The 17,675-nt window shown below is 43.3% G+C and overlaps 1 protein-coding gene across 4 annotated transcripts in view; it reads right to left on the bottom strand.

The window, feature by feature from the left end:
- The window catches only part of LOC129703268 (very long-chain specific acyl-CoA dehydrogenase, mitochondrial-like), a 79,892-nt gene that overhangs the window by 10,775 nt on the left and 51,442 nt on the right, over positions 1-17,675 (bottom strand). For all 4 annotated transcript variants that reach the window (XM_055645606.1, XM_055645605.1, XM_055645604.1 and 1 more), the window contains 3 exons: positions 7,631-7,703; positions 4,909-4,981; positions 901-973 (listed from right to left, as the gene is read on the bottom strand). In XM_055645606.1, the coding sequence (XP_055501581.1) occupies positions 901-973; positions 4,909-4,981; positions 7,631-7,703 (219 nt within the window). The remainder of the gene's footprint in view (positions 1-900; positions 974-4,908; positions 4,982-7,630; positions 7,704-17,675) is intronic.

Genomic DNA, 17,675 nt, shown 5'->3' with positions numbered 1-17,675 from the left:
TTGACTAAAGATCTCCTGCTAAAGCACAGATGTTATTTCTACAGAGAGCACCGAGGTGATTCACAAAATATCATTTGACACATCAGAATGAAAGGACATTCTTTCAGGAAGGAGATGAGGAGAAATGTCTTTAGTCAGAGGGTGGTGAATCTGTGGAATTCTTTGCCACAGAAGGCTGTGGAGGCCATCAGTAGATATTTTTAAGGCAGAGATAGATTCTTGATTAGTACAGGTGTCAGAGGTGATGGGGAGAAGGCAGGAGAATTGGGTTAGGGGGCAGAGATAGATCAGCCATGATTGAATGGCAGAGTAGACTTGATGGGCCAAATGGCCTAATTCTAATCCTATTCCTTATGACCTTATGACATATCAAAGCATTGTGTGTTGGACATTCACCTCCTCCAGTGGTGCACATTGGATGGCAGATCATTTGTCACAAAACACAATACCTAATGAGTAACTTGATTGACTACAGTGGAATTGAAATGAATTACTGCTTCAATACCAAATATGCATTTAGAGGCAGAGACAAATTTCCTGTACAGGTTTAGGGCTGACATGAGTTCTAGTTGTTGAGGGTAGAATCAGGAGTGTATCAAGGAACGATGTATGGGGCGCAGTGGTAGAGTTGCTGCCTTATAGCGCCAGAGACCCGGGTTCGATCCTGACTACGGATGCTGCCTGTACGGAGTTCAAGCCTCACTACGGGTGCTGCCTGTAAGGCTTAGGTTAAAATAAAAAGTAAACTGTCCCTAGTATTTGCAGGATAGTGTTAAGTGTGTGCAGGTATCGCAGGTCGGCATGGACTCAGTGGACCGAAGAGCCTGTTTCAGTGCCATATCTCAAAATTAAATTAAAGGATATTATCTGAGAGCTGAATATTGTCTTTCAAGAACTTACCTGGAGATGACCACAGTCATGGCATAAATATCAATGGCTGCATCCGCAATTTTCTTTAATAAAAATTGCTGATCTGTAAAACAGCATGAAGTTAGTGTAAATCTTTGATATCAGACAAATACAGCACGATGTGCAGACTGCAACACGTGCCAAAAGCAATCCTCTGACCAGTTTAATTTAGTTTCGAGACAAAGCATGGAAACAGGCCCTGTAAGGGGCTCGACCCAAAACGTCATCTATTCTTTTTCTCACAGATGCTGCTTAACTGCTGAATTACTCCAGCTTTTTGTGTCTATCTTGCTTTAAACTAGCATCTGCAATTCCTTCCTACACTTTTAACCCACCAAGTCCACACCTCCCATCAATCACCCAATCACACCTGTTCCATGTTATCCCACATTCTCATCCACTCCCTACACATTGGGGGGTCATTTTAACAGAGCCCAATTAACCTATAAACGCGTAGGTCTTTGGAGTGTGGGAGGAAACCGGAGTATCTAGTGAGAACGTGCAAACTCCACACAGACACTACCCAATGTCAGGATCGAACCTGGGTCTCTGGCTTTAGCCTGTGCCACCCAGACCTGGTAGCCCTTTCCATAAGGCCCAGACAACAGATCATTTTGTGCATTTATATGTTTTCCGGATTGCTCGATTTGAACGTTGAAATACTGGAAGGTGGGTTTGTGTTTGTGGTTTAATATCTCCTTAATCAGAACACTATTATGTACTGGCTTCAGTAAGTTGAGATGTACAGGAACTTTTTTTTTACATTAAGCCAGAAACTCCATGGGGAATATGCGAGTTTGAGCAATATTCTCTGAATAAAGTATCTTATTGTTAAGGCACAAATAATCACAGAAGTAATTTCATTGCCATGCAAAACTTTAGTTGGACACAGAACATTGTTAAAAAATGAGAGCAACATGAGAAACTCAGCAGTTCAGGCAGCATTTGTGGAAGGAAGCAAACGTACCATGTTTCTGGTCGGGATACTTCATCGAGGCAGAAAGGGCAGCAGGGAATTAGCCAGTATAAAGAGGTGGTGGAAGGGGGGGGGACAAGAACTAGCAAACAACAGATAAGAAGGGGTGGATTGGGAGATAATTGTGAGGTGGTGGAGGAAAGAGTCGAAACAAGTCAAGTCAAGAAGATTATTCGTCACATACACATACGAGATGTGCAGTGAAATAAAAAGTGGCAATGCTCGCGGACTTTGTGCAAAAAGACAAACAAACAAACAACCAAACAAACTATAAACACAATCATAAACACACACACATATTATTTTACATATTAAATATTGGAAGGAAAAACGTTCAGTAAAGTTAATCCCTGGTGAGATTTACAATAGCAGCGTCTGAGAGGTAATGTGGAGGACAATGGGCTGCAGATTCAGGTAAGAAAGGATGGTGAAGAATTGAACTGAATGAGAGCTGGTGGTAGATGAAAGGTAATAACCAAGAGTGGGGAGGGGTGAGCAATAGGAGGAAAGGGGATTCAGTGGGAGGATGTGCGTGGGATTGAAGAAAGTTAGGGGGCCGGGAGTAGGTGGGAAGCAGGGGGTGTGAGAGAGATCCAGGGGGATGGGATGAGGGCTGGTGGTAGATGGGAAGAGAGAAGGGAACAGAGAGGACGCAGGTCACTTAAAATAAGAGAATGCATTGTTCATGACATTGGGTGAACCCATGGAGATTGTGAGGTGCCGTTCCTCTGGTTTGTGTCTCACCTCACCTTGGCAGTGCAGAGGCTGAGAACACAGGTTGGTATGAGAATGAGAAGGAATTAAAACGCTGTTAATCTGAAGATCCAGATGGCCACAGCGGACAGAGGATATGTGCTCGGAAAAGCATCGTCAAGTATGTGTTGGGTCTCACCAATGTTGAGGAGGCCAGCATCTAGGCCACCAAATGCAACAGATGAGGTTGGAGGAAGTGCAGATGACTGTGTCTCACTAGGAAGGGCTGCTTAGGTCCCTGGATGATGGTGTGGGTGGAGGTGTGGGGACAGATGATGCACCTCTTCTAGATGAAGCAGAGAGGTGGAATGGGGAGTGGATACATGGAGAGGGGTAAGCAGACCACACAGTCATGATGAATTACGCAGAGAATTAGAAGTTGATGAAATCACATTCGCAAGTTAGAATTGCGTTAATTTTAGAGCATGTGCATGTGGATACAATAAGCCTACCAGAACTGTTCTGCTTGTGCATCTTGGGTAGGAGATGGAAACAGGTAGTATGGAAACCTAGAAACCTAGAAAAATAGGTGCAGGATAGGCCATTCGGCCCTTCGAGTCAGCACTGCAATTCAATATGATCATGGCTGATCATCTAAAACCAGTACCCCGTTCCTGCTTTTGCCTCACATCCCTTGATTCCTTTAGCCCTAAGAGCTAAATCTAATTCCCTCTTGAAAATATCCAGTGAATTGGCCTCCACTGCCTTCTGTGGCAGAGAATTCCACATATTCACAACTCTTTGGGTGAAGTTTTTACTCATCTCAGTCCTAAATGTGTAACGGGTATAGCTTGGACCCAATAGCAGCACAGAATCAGGCAGGTATAATTGGTCATGAACTTTATTACTATACTGTAACACAGAGTAGTAACACAGGAAAGGGTACACCGTATTCACACAGAGGCTCTGGATTGAGCGAAGGGTTCCAAAGAGGGGCAGGCAGGAGACGTAGTCGGGGTAGCGGAAGGTCCAGTAACCAGGAGATCCAACACACGAATGTAAACAAACCAGCGAGGGACAGACGAAAGGAGAGTCGAAGCCAGGCAGGAAGTCGAGGAGCCGTTGCAGGGATACACCAAACAGCCCAGGAGAGAGGCAGACAGAAACCAGGAGGTACGGGACGAAGGCCGTGGTCGGGGACAGAAGGCTGAGGTGATATCCGGGAAGACGACAGGACGGAATGGTCAGGGGCAGGCAGGTTCGAATCTGTGTAGGCAGTCGGGAAATCGCTGGAGAGTCTTGCATGACTGCTGAGAACAATCTGGCCCTGTGTGAACGGTGAGGAGAGTCTATATACCGGGTTAATAGGTGATCAGAGGCAACTGAGTGCAACAGGTGAGGAGAGTTGGGCTGATGAGAGGGGAGTGGCAGGCAGGCAGGTGAGGAGAAGGAGGGACCTGTGGAAAAGTACTGGGAGGTGAAGTGGATGAGAATGAGGAGAGGGCAGACTGTGACAAAATGGCCGCTTATTCTTAAACTATGATCCCCTGATTCTGGACTCCTGCAACATTGGGAACATTTTTCCTGCATGTAGCCTGTCCAATCCTATAAGAACTTTATATGTTTCTATAAGATCCCCTTTCATCTTTCTAAATTCCAGTGAATAGGGTTGGGGAATTATCCAGTTGGAGGCTGTTGAGAGATCTCTTATCTTCCATCCCATTAGCCTCTGCACCCAGCACCTCATTCTTCAACACTATCAATAGCTAAAGGATATCTTCCCCTCCCCTCCCCTCCCCTGTCCTGCTTTTCCCACGGGTCACTCTCTCACCTCCATTTCAATTGGGGGAAATAGATGAAGTTAAACGACAGGCAAGTTAGAGGGAGCTACAGCTTTATCTGATCAAACCTAAGAATATTTTACTGAACTTAAAAACAAATAAGATCTGTGGAGCTGGGTTTGTGTTTATGGGTTGAGCCTGGAGAGCAGCAAGATTCATGAGTACCACTGATTTCCCGTAGGCAAGGTGGAATCTACAACTTACAACAAAGCAACATCAGCCAGTCTGCAAATTGAGTAATGAGTAACTCATGAGACAGTGCATTTATGCTTCTATACCCTGGTCATGCCAGTAATATGTTTTACACAGGTAGACAAACATGCTGGAGAAGCAGCATCTATGGAGCGAAGGAAATGGGCAACGTTTCGGGCCGAAACCCTTCTTCAGACTCTGGCACATATGTTTTACACATATGGTTGCTTTGCAACAGAGCACATGTTCTTTTACTCTTTACTTATTTTTGGATCTTACAAGTAGTGCCACACATACCTATTACTTTATTTTTATATTTCAATAGCAGATCTTCAATCGATGCCCCAAATTGGTCGACAGCCTTCACCACCTGTAAACATAAAGCCCTCTATTAATTTTAAACTTGTTTGAAGGGAAAGCTTTGTCAAGTTATTGTTCTCAGAAATACACCATTCAGACGTCAAGCTACAATGTAATTCTCCTTTGCTTGAAAACATAACTCTCAGTTTTATTTGCATGATGAACTTCAACGTATAAACCTAAATATTCCATTCCTTAATTGCTTGATAACAATTGGACCACATTGCTGCAGGATTGTATTAACTAAATTGATTTTATTTATGTATATGATGATACTATGTTCCCATGATACTATGTTCCCAGCCTATATGTGTGCTGAGTGGTTGGTTATCATCAAATAAAACTTAAAATATCCACTGGGCACAAAGTACTGGAGTAACTCAGCAGGTCAGACAGCATCTCTGGAGAACATGGATAGGTGGTGTTTTGGATTGGGGCCCTTCTTCAGTCTGAAGAAGGGCCCAGACCCAAAACGCCATATATCCATGTTCTCCAGAGAGGTGGCAAGAACAGGAAGGCAGATTATTATCTAAATGGTGTCAGATTAGGAAAAGGGGAGGTGCAACAAGACCTGGGTGTGCTTGTACATCAGTCACTGAAAGTAAGCATGCAGGTACAGCAGGCAATGAAGAAAACTAATGGCATGTTGGCCTTCATTGCGAGAGGATTTGAATTTAGGAGCAAGGAAGTCCTACTGCAGTTATACAGGGCCCTGGTGAGACCGTATCTGGAGTATTGTGTGCAATTTTGATCTCCTAATTTGAGGAAGGATATTAATGCTATTGAGGGAGCGAAGCGCAAGTTCACCAGGTTAATTCCCAGGATGGCAGGAATGACATATGATGAAAGAATGGGTTGACTGGGTTTATATTAACTGGAATTTAGAAGAATGAAAGGGGATCTTATGGAAACATATACAATTCTTCATGAATTGGACAGGCTAGATACAGGAAACATGCTACCGAGGTTGGGGGAGTCCAGAATCAGGGATCCCAATTTAAGAATAAGGGGTAGGCCATTTAGGACTGAGATGAGGAAAAAAAAATTCACCCAGAGAGTTGTGAATCTGTGGAATTCTCTGCTACAGAAGGCAGTGGAGACCAATTCACTGGATGTTTGCAAGAGAGAGTTGGAGTTAACTGTTAGTGCTAAAGGAATCGAGGGATATGGGGAAAAAGCAGGAATGTGGTACAGATTTTAAATGATCAGCCATGATCATATTGAATGACGGTGCTGGCTTGAAGGGCCGAATGGCTTACTCCTGCACTCTTGCTATGTTTCTATGTTTCTAATTCAGTTAAGCATCATGTTCAGCACAGACATCGTGTTATTTTCTATGTTTATCACTTGTGAAATCTCAATGCAGACGGATTATAGTTTTTCCTGAATGATATCTGCATGTAGTATTGATATTCATTGGGGCAGAAGGTTAATATAATTTTCATATTCACGTGAAATTAGCTATTTTTGTTTCTTACAAAAAATAAATGTTTGATAGAGTTGTTAACAGTTCAGAGAGGCCACATCTGCAAGCAATAAGCTGAAAAAAAACTAACAAGTATTTGGTGTTTTCTGCAAAAAAACAGGCGACTTAACAGCTTGGGTCAGAGTTTAATAAAAGTCCTTTGGGGAACTAAATTGTCTCAGTGACTGGCATATATCATAAGCAACGACACGTGCGTATAAATTATTGTTTTAATTAGTGAAGCATTGCACAGCACTTTACAGTACTATTATTATACAGCTTCATGAAGTCCCTTGCAACATTCTAGCATGTTATAAACAGAATTGTACCCTGGGACACATCAGGAGATATGTGCCCCAGATGAATAAAAGTCAAGAATTAGGTTTCAGGAATTTTTATGAGGAAAATTAAGTGGTAAGCAGAAATGTTAACTTACTTTGGGAGTGAGGGAATGCTAGGGGTCAGAATATTAAATGTAGGGAATTAACAGATTTTTACACAAATTTATTTTTCACCACTCTGCCCCGCACCATCCTTAGTCTTGAATGCCACATTGAAATAAATGCGAACAAAATGTATCAGAGCTGGTTCCACTCAAGGGGCGGCATGGTGGCACAGCGGTAGAGTTGCTGCCTTATGCCCCTGTCACACTTGGGAGACCTGAACGGAAACCTCTGGAGACTTTGCGCCCTACCCAAGGTTCCCGGAGGTTTTTGTCAGTCACCCTACCTGCTTCCACTACCTGCAACCTCCAGCAACCTCCGGGAACCGCACGGAAACCTTGGGTGGGGCACAAAGTCTCCAGAGGTTTCCGTTCAGCTTTCCTAAGTGGGACAGGGGCATTAGTGGGACATGGGGCATTACAGCGCTTACAATGCCTGAAGCCTATCTCAACCACCGACAAACTCTGTACATTCTCCTTGTGAATGTGTGGGTTTTTCTCCGAGATCTTCGGTTTCCTCCCACACTCCAAAAGCGTACAGGTTTGTAGGTTAATTGGCTTGATATAATTGTAAATTGTCCCGTGCGTGTGTAGGATAGTGTCGGTGTGCCAGGATCGCTGGGCAGTGCAGACACAGTGCGCCGAAGTGCCTGTTTCTTCGCTGTATCTCTAAATTAAATTGGTCTACACTAAGGAATGCACGTGGCATTGTGTATCCCTTTAAGCAAAATATTACAATATTAAATAATTACCAAATCTCCACTGGAGTTCAGATCATGATGTATTACTTTCCTTATCGATCGATCAGAGAACATGCCCAGTTTTCTGTGGAATACAGTGGAGGGATTAAAACACATCAACAACCAAGTAAGAAAAATAACTATAGTGTGCCACCAGCAATGTAGCAATCCACATCTTTCATCTCTATTTCCATATTGCTTGCACAAGGAATTAAATTGTGAACATTTATTGTGAAATACAGCATAAAATAGGCTAGCTTTGTGGTGAGATTTCGATCACAAGCATAACATTGATGTGTTCGGAATCTTCTTGCAGCAAAATCATCCTGTTTATAGGGTGGGTTTATTTCCAAGAGAAAAGAGGAAACTAGACAGGGGTTTTGAAAATCTACAGTCGAAACCTGCCTGATTTACCTGTGTGAAGGTAGACACACAATGCTGGAGTAACTCAGCGGGTCAGACAGCATCTCTGGAGGAAAGGAATAGGTGACGTTTCGGGTCGAGGCCCTTCTTCACAATGAGATTCAGGGGAAAGGGAAACGAGAGATATAGATGGTGCTATAGAGAGATGTGTAGAACAAATGACTGAAAGATATGCAAAAAAGTGATGATGATGATAAAGGAAGCAAGCCATTGCTAGCTGTGGCAAGGTGATAATGAGTTACAGACAATGAAGCTCACCAGGACGACAATGAATCTAGTACAATGACCAGCGTGGGGGAACTAGGGACATAGATAGATGGCGATGCAAGAGTTACTTGATGTTGGAGAAATCAATATTCATACCATTGGGTTGTAAGCTGTCCGAGAGAAATATGAGGAGTGATAGACACAAAATTCTGGAGTAACCCAGCAGGACCGGCAGCATCGCTGGAGAGAAGGAATGGATGACGTTTCGGGTTGAGACTCTTCTTCGGACCGATAAGGGATGATGTACTTGTGTTCCTTTTTTATCATTTGTAGTTGCAACCAAACTCAGCTTACAAATGTTTTTCTCAATATGGTTGCTCTAAAGTGTACTAGGTTACATTTTATAAAGGTGCTAATTATGTACTAATAACCACAGTGTGAGCTACTGAAACAAAAATAATATGACAGAAGATTTGGGGACACAATGCTTAGGTGCAAGAGTTACTGTCTTGTAGCAACCAGATTTAATTCATTTTCGAGATGAGGCAAGTATTTCTTCTTAGGGCTTCTCTGGAACCTCAAAAACTGATGGATACAGATCTGAATATTTTTGAGGCAGAGGTAGATATTTTCCTGATAGGCAAGTACCCACTTGTAGATGGAATTTTATTGTAGAGGTTACATTCAGATTTTACTTCGGAGTCACGTGAGTGACTACATGAAGACCCCGTCCAGCACGCATGCGCGGCATAGCGTCTCACGCAGTGCAACAGCGACGAACGGGACCTCCGGGTAAGTAACTTACTCTGAGGTCGTGTTTTTTCGAAACCCTTGTTCTGGTTTGTTCACTCACAGGACCATGAACAAGGGAAAACAAGCAAGAAAGGTCGTACCCCGTTCGACTCTGACGGAATAGGAGAGTTCCATCAGTGGGAGGCGACCGGCGGCACCTGGACCGCACACGCTGCGGTCCTCAGTCACCGACAGCAATTCCAAGCCAAGCCCAGCGCCGCTAGCACAGCCTGAACAACCGCAGCGGGCTGGAGGCAAGGCAAAACGGAAGTCGGACCGGCCGGTTTACTCAGAAGAGCCCGGCACGGTAGACTCACCGCCCGAGAGCGGCAAAGGTGGCCGTTTGAGCCGAATGGAAAGGCTCATGGAGCAAATGCTCCAGTGAGACTTGCTCCAGGAGATGGGGCAAGCTCGCCAAGGGAGCACAAGCACTCCCGCTCCAATGCACTACCATGCACTGGCCATCGCATCTCCCTCAGCAGAGGAGAGCGTTGGCGACCAGGACTGGGCTGGTCAAGAACAGTGGTCACTGGCTGAAGAAACCAGGAATATGCTTGAGGTACAGGATCAGGAAGAGTTGCTGAGAGTGGTGAACCGCTACGTGGCAACACCGCGAGCGGGACGGCCGTTACAGCCTAAACTGGCGGCCAGCATTGACTACCTGTCCTTTAAACCACTGCAAGAACAGGTAGTCAATGAGGCGTTGGACCTCTACACGCCTCCTGAAAACTGCATTTCGCTCAATGTACCTGCCGTCAATAGTCAAATCTGGGGGTACATTGGGCAGGGTATCAGAACCCAAGAATTAAAACTGCAGAAAATATTGAAGCTCTTGACGTTGGCTATCACCTCCTATGCTCTTTCCGTGGACGGGGTAGACAAGACAACTAACCAGCAAGATACTCTGGCTCTACTGTGCAACACACAGTACAAGATTAACAACCTCCATAAGGAAGCAATAAGGAAGCAATCCTAAATTTGCAGGACTGTGCAGAACACTGGCCTCAGAACCACAGATCCTGCTATTTGGCAAGGACTTGCCCAAGCAAGTCAAAAACCTGGATGAGGAATCCAAAGCATTTGGCCTCATGAGGGCAGGACCTGGAACGAGCAGAACCACTCAACCCAGACGGCAGTACCCCATCGCATCCACCAGTCGGCCTCAACTTCATGGGACTGGTGAAAGCTCGGGGCCCGCACACCATCCCCGGAAGCCTTTTTTAGGACGGGGCCCAGAGTGGGCCCCATGGAAAATGCGCTGTCCCCACACAGCACCACCCCGCCAGACAAGGAACCAGTTACAGAAGAATTGAATGCACCACCAATAACAATGGAGGTAGGTGGGTCTGGTTCCTACCAGTACATAAAAGGAAGGGGAATTGTGCTAACAGGGGGGAGACTACACCTGTTTATGGAAGATTGGAGGACTATCACACTTAATAGTTATATACTTAACAGTATTCGAGGATATAAAATTGAATTCATTCATGAAAACATGCCACCAGTTCAGCATGCACCCCAAAGGGGTTTTACCCTCTCACTAAAAGAAAAACTGGAGGGACAAGCAGAACTGGTGAGGTTACTTACAAAGGGTATCATTGAGAAATCTGAACATGAACCTTTGGAATTTGTTTCAAATATATTTACCAAAACCAAAAAAGATGGTGGATGTCGCATCATCATTGACTTAACTACATGGTTTCGTTAAGTATATACACTTTAAAATGGAAACATTTGTGACTGCCAAAGAACTGATTTCCAAAGGATACTTTATGGCAAGCATCGATTTAAAAGATGCATACTATTCAGTACCTATTAATAAGGATCATCGTAGATACCTAAAATTTACCTGGATGGGGCAACTATGACAGTTCAAATCATTGCCTAATGGTCTAACATCAGCCCCAAGACTGTTTACCAAGATATTAAAACCAGACTTGGCAATATTAAGAAAACAAAAACATATTGTCATGGCATATCTTGATGATATTTTGATAATAGGCAAAACCATGGAAATTGCTAATTCAGCAGTATTAGCTGCTAGACATTTATTTGAAACCTTGGGTTTTGTCATACATCCAGATAAATCTAAGTTGATGCCATCCACAACTATGGACTATCTGGGATTCACAATTAACTCAGTCCACATGTCTGTAACGTTGCCAAAAGAGAAATCAGCAGAATTGGCAAAAATGTGTAACAAATTAATGGTTAACAATCGACCAACCATCCAACAAGTGGCAAGAGTAATTGGGAAAATGGTAGCAGCATTTCCAGCTACCCAGTTTGGACCTTTGCATTATCAAAACATACAAAGAGCAAAGGTGCAAGCGTTAAAACGACATGCAAGTCACTTTGACCGAACCATGCAATTGCCCATTGAAGCAATATCAGAGTTACAATGGTGGATAGAGAACATTTGGCATAATTCCAGTCCTATCATTATCAATAACCCAACATTAACTATACAAACAGATGCCAGTGCTCAAGGCTGGGGAGCAACTAATACCATATCCAGTACAGGTGGTAAATGGACTAATCTACAATCATCACTACTACAGACACTGGGCATAAACTATTTGGAAATGTTGGGTGCGTTCTATGGTTTAAAAGCATATTGTACAAATATGCACCATTTGCATGTTCGTTTGCAGATTGATAATGCCACAGTGGTGGCCTATATTAACCATATGGGCGGGATAAAATCGATATAATGTGACAATTTGGTCAACATAATCTGGCAATGGTGTGTCGACAAACATATTTGGCTATCAGCAACTTACCTACCAGGTAAGCTAAATACAGTGGCAGACACCAGGTCACGCAAGTTTAATGATAACACCGAATGGATGTTAAACCCCAAAGTATTTGCTGAAATTACAAAGCAATATGGCACGCCCGATATAGATCTCTTTGCACCCCGACTGAATCACCAGGTACCGATGTGTGTCGCTTGGGAACCAGACCCTGAGGCAACGGCGATGGAGGCATTCGCGCAGGACTGGGGGAACTTTTTTTCTATGCCTTTCCTCCCTTCTGCCTTATCAGACAGGTACTACGCAAAATACAGATGGACTCTGCTTCAGGCATTTTGGTAGTACCCGACTGGCCTACACAGCCATGGTTCCCAGTGGTCCTTGGCAGGGTCATTGAAACACCAATGACCATTCCCAGCAGACCAGATCTACTGATACACCCTGTGTCAGGCGAAAGTCACCCATGCCATGTCAGAATTAACCTACTGGGTTGCAGATTCTAAAAAGACCTTTGCTGGACCTGGGATTGTCAAACAGGACCATGGACACGATGACAGCATCTCACCGACTTTCCACTAAGAAACAATACCTCTCGAGCATAAGAAAATGGGAAACATACTGCTCGAGAACAGGGACAACCTACTCATCAACCACCATAACAAATGTACTGGAGTTCCTGGCCAGCCTTCACCATGATAAAGGTCTGAGCTATAGCGCTATCAATTGTGCTAGAAGTGCACTGTCAGCCTACCTAAGACAGGCACCAGGACAACAGGCCATAGGGTCTCATCTGCTGATGATCAAATTAATGAGAGGGATCTTCAATTCAAACCCCCCTAGACCTAGGTATACCAAGATCTGGGATGACAGTGTTGTCCTGACATACCTAAGGGGATGGTCACCAGCCAGATCCCTCACTCTGGAACAGCTAACCCTGAAAACGGTCATGCTGATGGCGTTAGTCTCAGCACAAAGGGTCCAGTCCCTTTACTTATTCAGACTGGACAACATGGTCATAACACCAGACTAAATAACATTCACCATTCAGGAGCTGATAAAGGAACTTCAGGTCTTGTTATGGAATTCCGGGCGTACCCACCTGACCCCCGTTTATGTGTCATGACTCACTTGCTGCTATACATCAACACAACTAAAGATTCCCGAGGGAGAGAAAAAGCACGATGGGTCAGCCACAAAAAAAACCACATGGTCGGGTGTCGAGCCAAACCATCTCTAGATGGCTCAAACAGGTACTGGGAGCTGCTGGAGTGGATACTGACATTTACACGTCTCACTCCACCAGGGCAGCATCCACGTCGGCGGCTAAAAGAATGGACGTGCCATTAGACCACATCCTGGCAACAGCGGGGTGGTCCATGGAAAGAACCTTTCAAACGTTCTACGACAAGCCGTTAGCAGAACCTGTTTTATTTGCAGAAAGAATTTTAGACTCTGCAAACATATAATTTAAGCCCGGGGGAGCATTATTTTCTTTGTTATTGTTTTCAAATAAATACCATTATTGTTTTATAAACAGATTCATGTTTGATCACGATAACATACTTCCTCCCTTGGATGACTTCGGCAGCGAGTGAAGTATGAACTGTTACACGGTTTGAAATCACAGAGCTTTAAAATCTTCACGTAGTCACTCACGTGACTCCGAAGTAAAATAGTAAGATTAAACGAGAACTTACCAATTTGAAGTTTGATCTGTAATTTATGAGGAGTTACGATGAGGGATTACGTGCCCTCCGCTCCCACCCTCAATTATAGAGATCAACTGGTAACTTAGTTCTCCTTATAACCATATAATATAACCATATAACAATTACAGCACGGGAACAGGCCATCTCGACCCTTCTAGTCCGTGCCGAACACATAATCTCCCCTAGTCCCATATACCTGCGCTCAGACCATAACCCTCCATTCCCTTCCCATCCATATAACTATCCAATTTATTTTTAAATGATAAAAAACGAACCTGCCTCCACCACCTTCACTGGAAGCTCATTCCACACAGCTACCACTCTCTGAGTAAAGAAGTTCCCCCTCATGTTACCCCTAAACTTCAGTCCCTTAATTCTCATGTCATGTCCCCTTGTTTGAATCTTCCCTACTCTCAGTGGGAAAAGCTTTTCCACGTCAACTCTGTCTATCCCTCTCATCATTTTAAAAACCTCTATCAAGTCCCCCCTTAACCTTTTGCGCTCCAAAGAATAAAGCCCTAACTTGTTCAACCTTTCTCTGTAACTTAGTTGCTGAAACCCAGGCAACATTCTAGTAAATCTCCTCTGTACACTCTCTATTTTGTTGACATCCTTCCTATAATTAGGCGACCAAAATTGTACACCATACTCCAGAATTGGCCTCACCAATGCCTTGTACAATTTTAACATTACATCCCAACTTCTATACTTAAGTAAAGATTATCTTTACTATGTTTATTTCAATTATTGTGTTGTTTCTGTGATTCCACACCGCTGCTTTGAAGTATGTCGCGCATGCGTGCTGGACGGGGTCTTCACATAATCCTTCATCGTAACTCCTCATAAAATACAGATCAAACTTCAAACTGGTAAGTTCTCGTTTAATCTTACTATTAGTTGTGATATTGAATGGCAGAGCAGCTGAAGAGCCCGAATGGCCATGACTGCTCTTACTTTGTTCATCGTTGTTCATCAAAGGTGGAACTACTGTAGTTGGGACATGTTGGTCAGTGCGGGCAAGTTGGGCTGAAGGGCCTGTCTCCATGCTGTTTGATTCTATTTGCTCATGTTTATCATTTAGATAGCAGTCTTCAAAAACTTCCAGTACAATGCAAGCTGGAATGGTTCTTCCAAATTACCAATTAGTTCAGAGAGGGAATCAAAAATATCTGTTAAAATAGTCTCATTGTAATGCTCATATATATGATTACACAACCTTGTGTCACTGGATAATTTCTGCTGGAATTCTGAAGAAAGGTCTTAACCTGTCTACCTTGTTGTCACCTCTCCATCTTGAATCTGAAGAAAGATCCCAACCCGAAACGTCATCTGTCCATGCTCTTCCACGATGCTGCCTGACCCGCTCAGTTACTCCAGCACATTGAAACATCGATTGGTGAAAGACTTGGATCGAGTGGATGTGGGGAGGATGTTTCCACTAGTGAGAGAGTCTAGGACCAGTCATAGCCTCAGATCAAACAGAAGTTCCTCTAGGACGGAGATGAGGATGAATTTATTTAGTCAGAGGGTAGTGGATCTGTGGAATTCATTGCCACTTGGAGGCCACGTCAGTGGATATTTTTGAGGCAGAGTTAGATTTGTGATTAGTATGGGTGTCAGGGGTTATGAGGAGAAGGCAGGAGAATGGGGTAGAGCAGAATACTTAGATCAGCTATGCTTGAATGGCAGAGTAGACTTGATGGGTCGAATGGCCTAATTCTGCTCCTATCACTTACGAACACTTTGTGTCTCTGAATGAAGTAAGTAGGTGGAGAGAGGTCAACTGAAGGGTATTCAGCAATAACTACCTTTCAATGATATGGCCCGGAGTTATTGCTGAGAAAGACCTGGCAAACCAAACCCACCCTACCTGGAAGGTTACATTTTATTCCATTTCATAAAGTCTTATTTATTTATTTATTTATTTTTTTTGGAGAAGAGAAAAAGAGGCAAAATAGATAGTAGAAAATAGAAAAACGTGAAGTGTGTGTATAAGAAAAGAAAAAGTGGAAAGTAGAAATAGGAGCAAAAGACCCTTAAAAGAGAAATTTTCAAATCTTTATTCGGAGATGTAAATCTATCCACGGCCTGACCTGAAATCAGTAATCTTTACAGTACCGCTGCATCACATGATTCCAAAAAGTCGATAAAAGGGGCCAACTCCTTAAGAATTGGTCATATTTATCTATTAGTCGGAGTCTCATTTCTTCAAGGTGTGCTATGTCCATCATATTCATAATCCACATTTTAACAGTTGGAATAGCTGTATTTTTCCAAAATTTAAGTATCAATTTCTTTCCAATTATTAACCCATAATTTAAAAAAGCTTTTTGGTCCTTATTTAAATTGATATCTTCTACTATTATTCCAAATATAATCCATTCCGTATTAGGTTCTATTCTTGACTTGAAAAGCTTTGTAAATATATCAAATATATCGCTCCAAAATGTATTCAACTTTATACATCCTACAAATGAATGTGTTATATTAGCATTTTGAAACAAACATTTATCGTATCTGGGAGAGACGTTTGGGTAAAATTTATTCAACCTCGTTTTTGAATAATATAGTCTATGTAATAATTTAAATTGTATTAAATTATGTCTTTCATTAATGGAACAATTATGTGTGTTCATCAGATACTTTTCCCATCTATCCTTCGGGATCTTTCTCATTAGTTCACGTTCCCAATCTTCGGTTAGTTCCTCTGTTGAGGGTAATTCTCTATTTAATATATTATTATAAAAGTATGATATTAGTTTTTGTGAATCAGCCTTAATATTCATTGCTTCTTCTAAAGGGTCTAAAAATATAATTTGAAATCTATGTGTATATTTCTTCATAAAGTCACATATCTGTATATATTTGAAATATTGATTATCCTTCAGTTTAAATTTTAATTTTAATTGTTGAAATGATAACAATTTGCCCAATTCATACATATCTCCTGCTTTCCTAATCCCCAGTCTATCCCATTGTTTATATGTTTTATCGATAAGAGATGGTTTGAATGCAGGGTTGTTCAATAGTGGGGTTAGTACTGATAGATTATTTAATTTCAAGGATAATTTTATTTATTTCCAAATTCTTATTGTATTGTGAATAATTGGGTTCTTCTTATATATTATACTATTCAATTTTATCGGTGAGAACAAGATTGTTCCTATATCGTACGGGAAACACTCCTCTTTCTCCATTCTTATCCACTCCGACTGGTGAGTGGAACTATCCAACCAGTACATTATATTCTTAATATGCACTGCCCAGTAGTAATATGTAAAGTTAGGTAATGTTAAGCCCCCAACTTCTTTAGGTTTACACAAATGCTTTTGTTGAATTCTGTGTGCTCTGTAATCCCATATAAAATTAATGATACAGGTGCACAACCTTTTATCCGAAAGCCTTGGGACCGGACACTTTTCGTAATTCAGAATTTTTCAGCTTTCGGAATGGAAGATTTTTAGCGTAGATTTTAACGGCTGACGCAGTGGCAGAGTGCTCGGCTCATATCCGCAAGGTCGCGGGTTTGCGCCTCGATCCCGGCAGTTACTCGATCGCGAGTTTGAGTCTTCAATGTAGTTTTTTCTTGCAGAATAGGAGAGAATAGGGAAGGTTAGGCTGGGATCATTCTCTGCGAGATGATCTTAGTGCGGGAGACAAGTGTAGGAGAGGTGTACTGACTGTCTGGGCAGAACTTTGGAAGTGATTGCCCACCATTCTCAAAAGCCGCTGTGTCTCCCTATCCCTCCAACTCCAGAGGAATCCGCTCCCCGATGGGCCGCAACGGCGACAAGTGGCAGTTCGCCCACAGCCCGAGCTGCGCCCCCTCATCCGCAACCCGAGTTGGAGCGGGGCTGGGCTAGATTTGTTGCTGGCTGTGAGTCTCTGGGATCTCCGTGCTTGCAGTGGGCCTGGGGGTCGGTGTCCCGATGAGGGGGCGCAGCTCGGGCTGTGGGCGAACTGCCACTTGTCGCTGTAGCGGCGCATCGGGGAGCGGCTTCTGGTGGTCCTGACGTCTCTCAGCTCCTGTCCAGGGGGATGGCCGGCGACGTCAGGAACAACAAGAACCCGCTCCCCGATGCGCCGCTACAGCGACAAGTGGCAGTTCGCCCACAGCCCGAGCTGCGCCCCCTCATCCGCAACCGGGTTCCTCTGGAGTTGGAGCGGGGC

The sequence above is a fragment of the Leucoraja erinacea genome, chromosome 14 (genome assembly GCF_028641065.1).
Source record: "Leucoraja erinacea ecotype New England chromosome 14, Leri_hhj_1, whole genome shotgun sequence".
Classification (NCBI taxonomy): Eukaryota; Metazoa; Chordata; class Chondrichthyes; order Rajiformes; family Rajidae; genus Leucoraja; species Leucoraja erinaceus.
The sequence above is the reverse complement of the archived record's forward strand: the minus strand, read 5'-3'. Positions and strand labels throughout refer to the sequence as shown.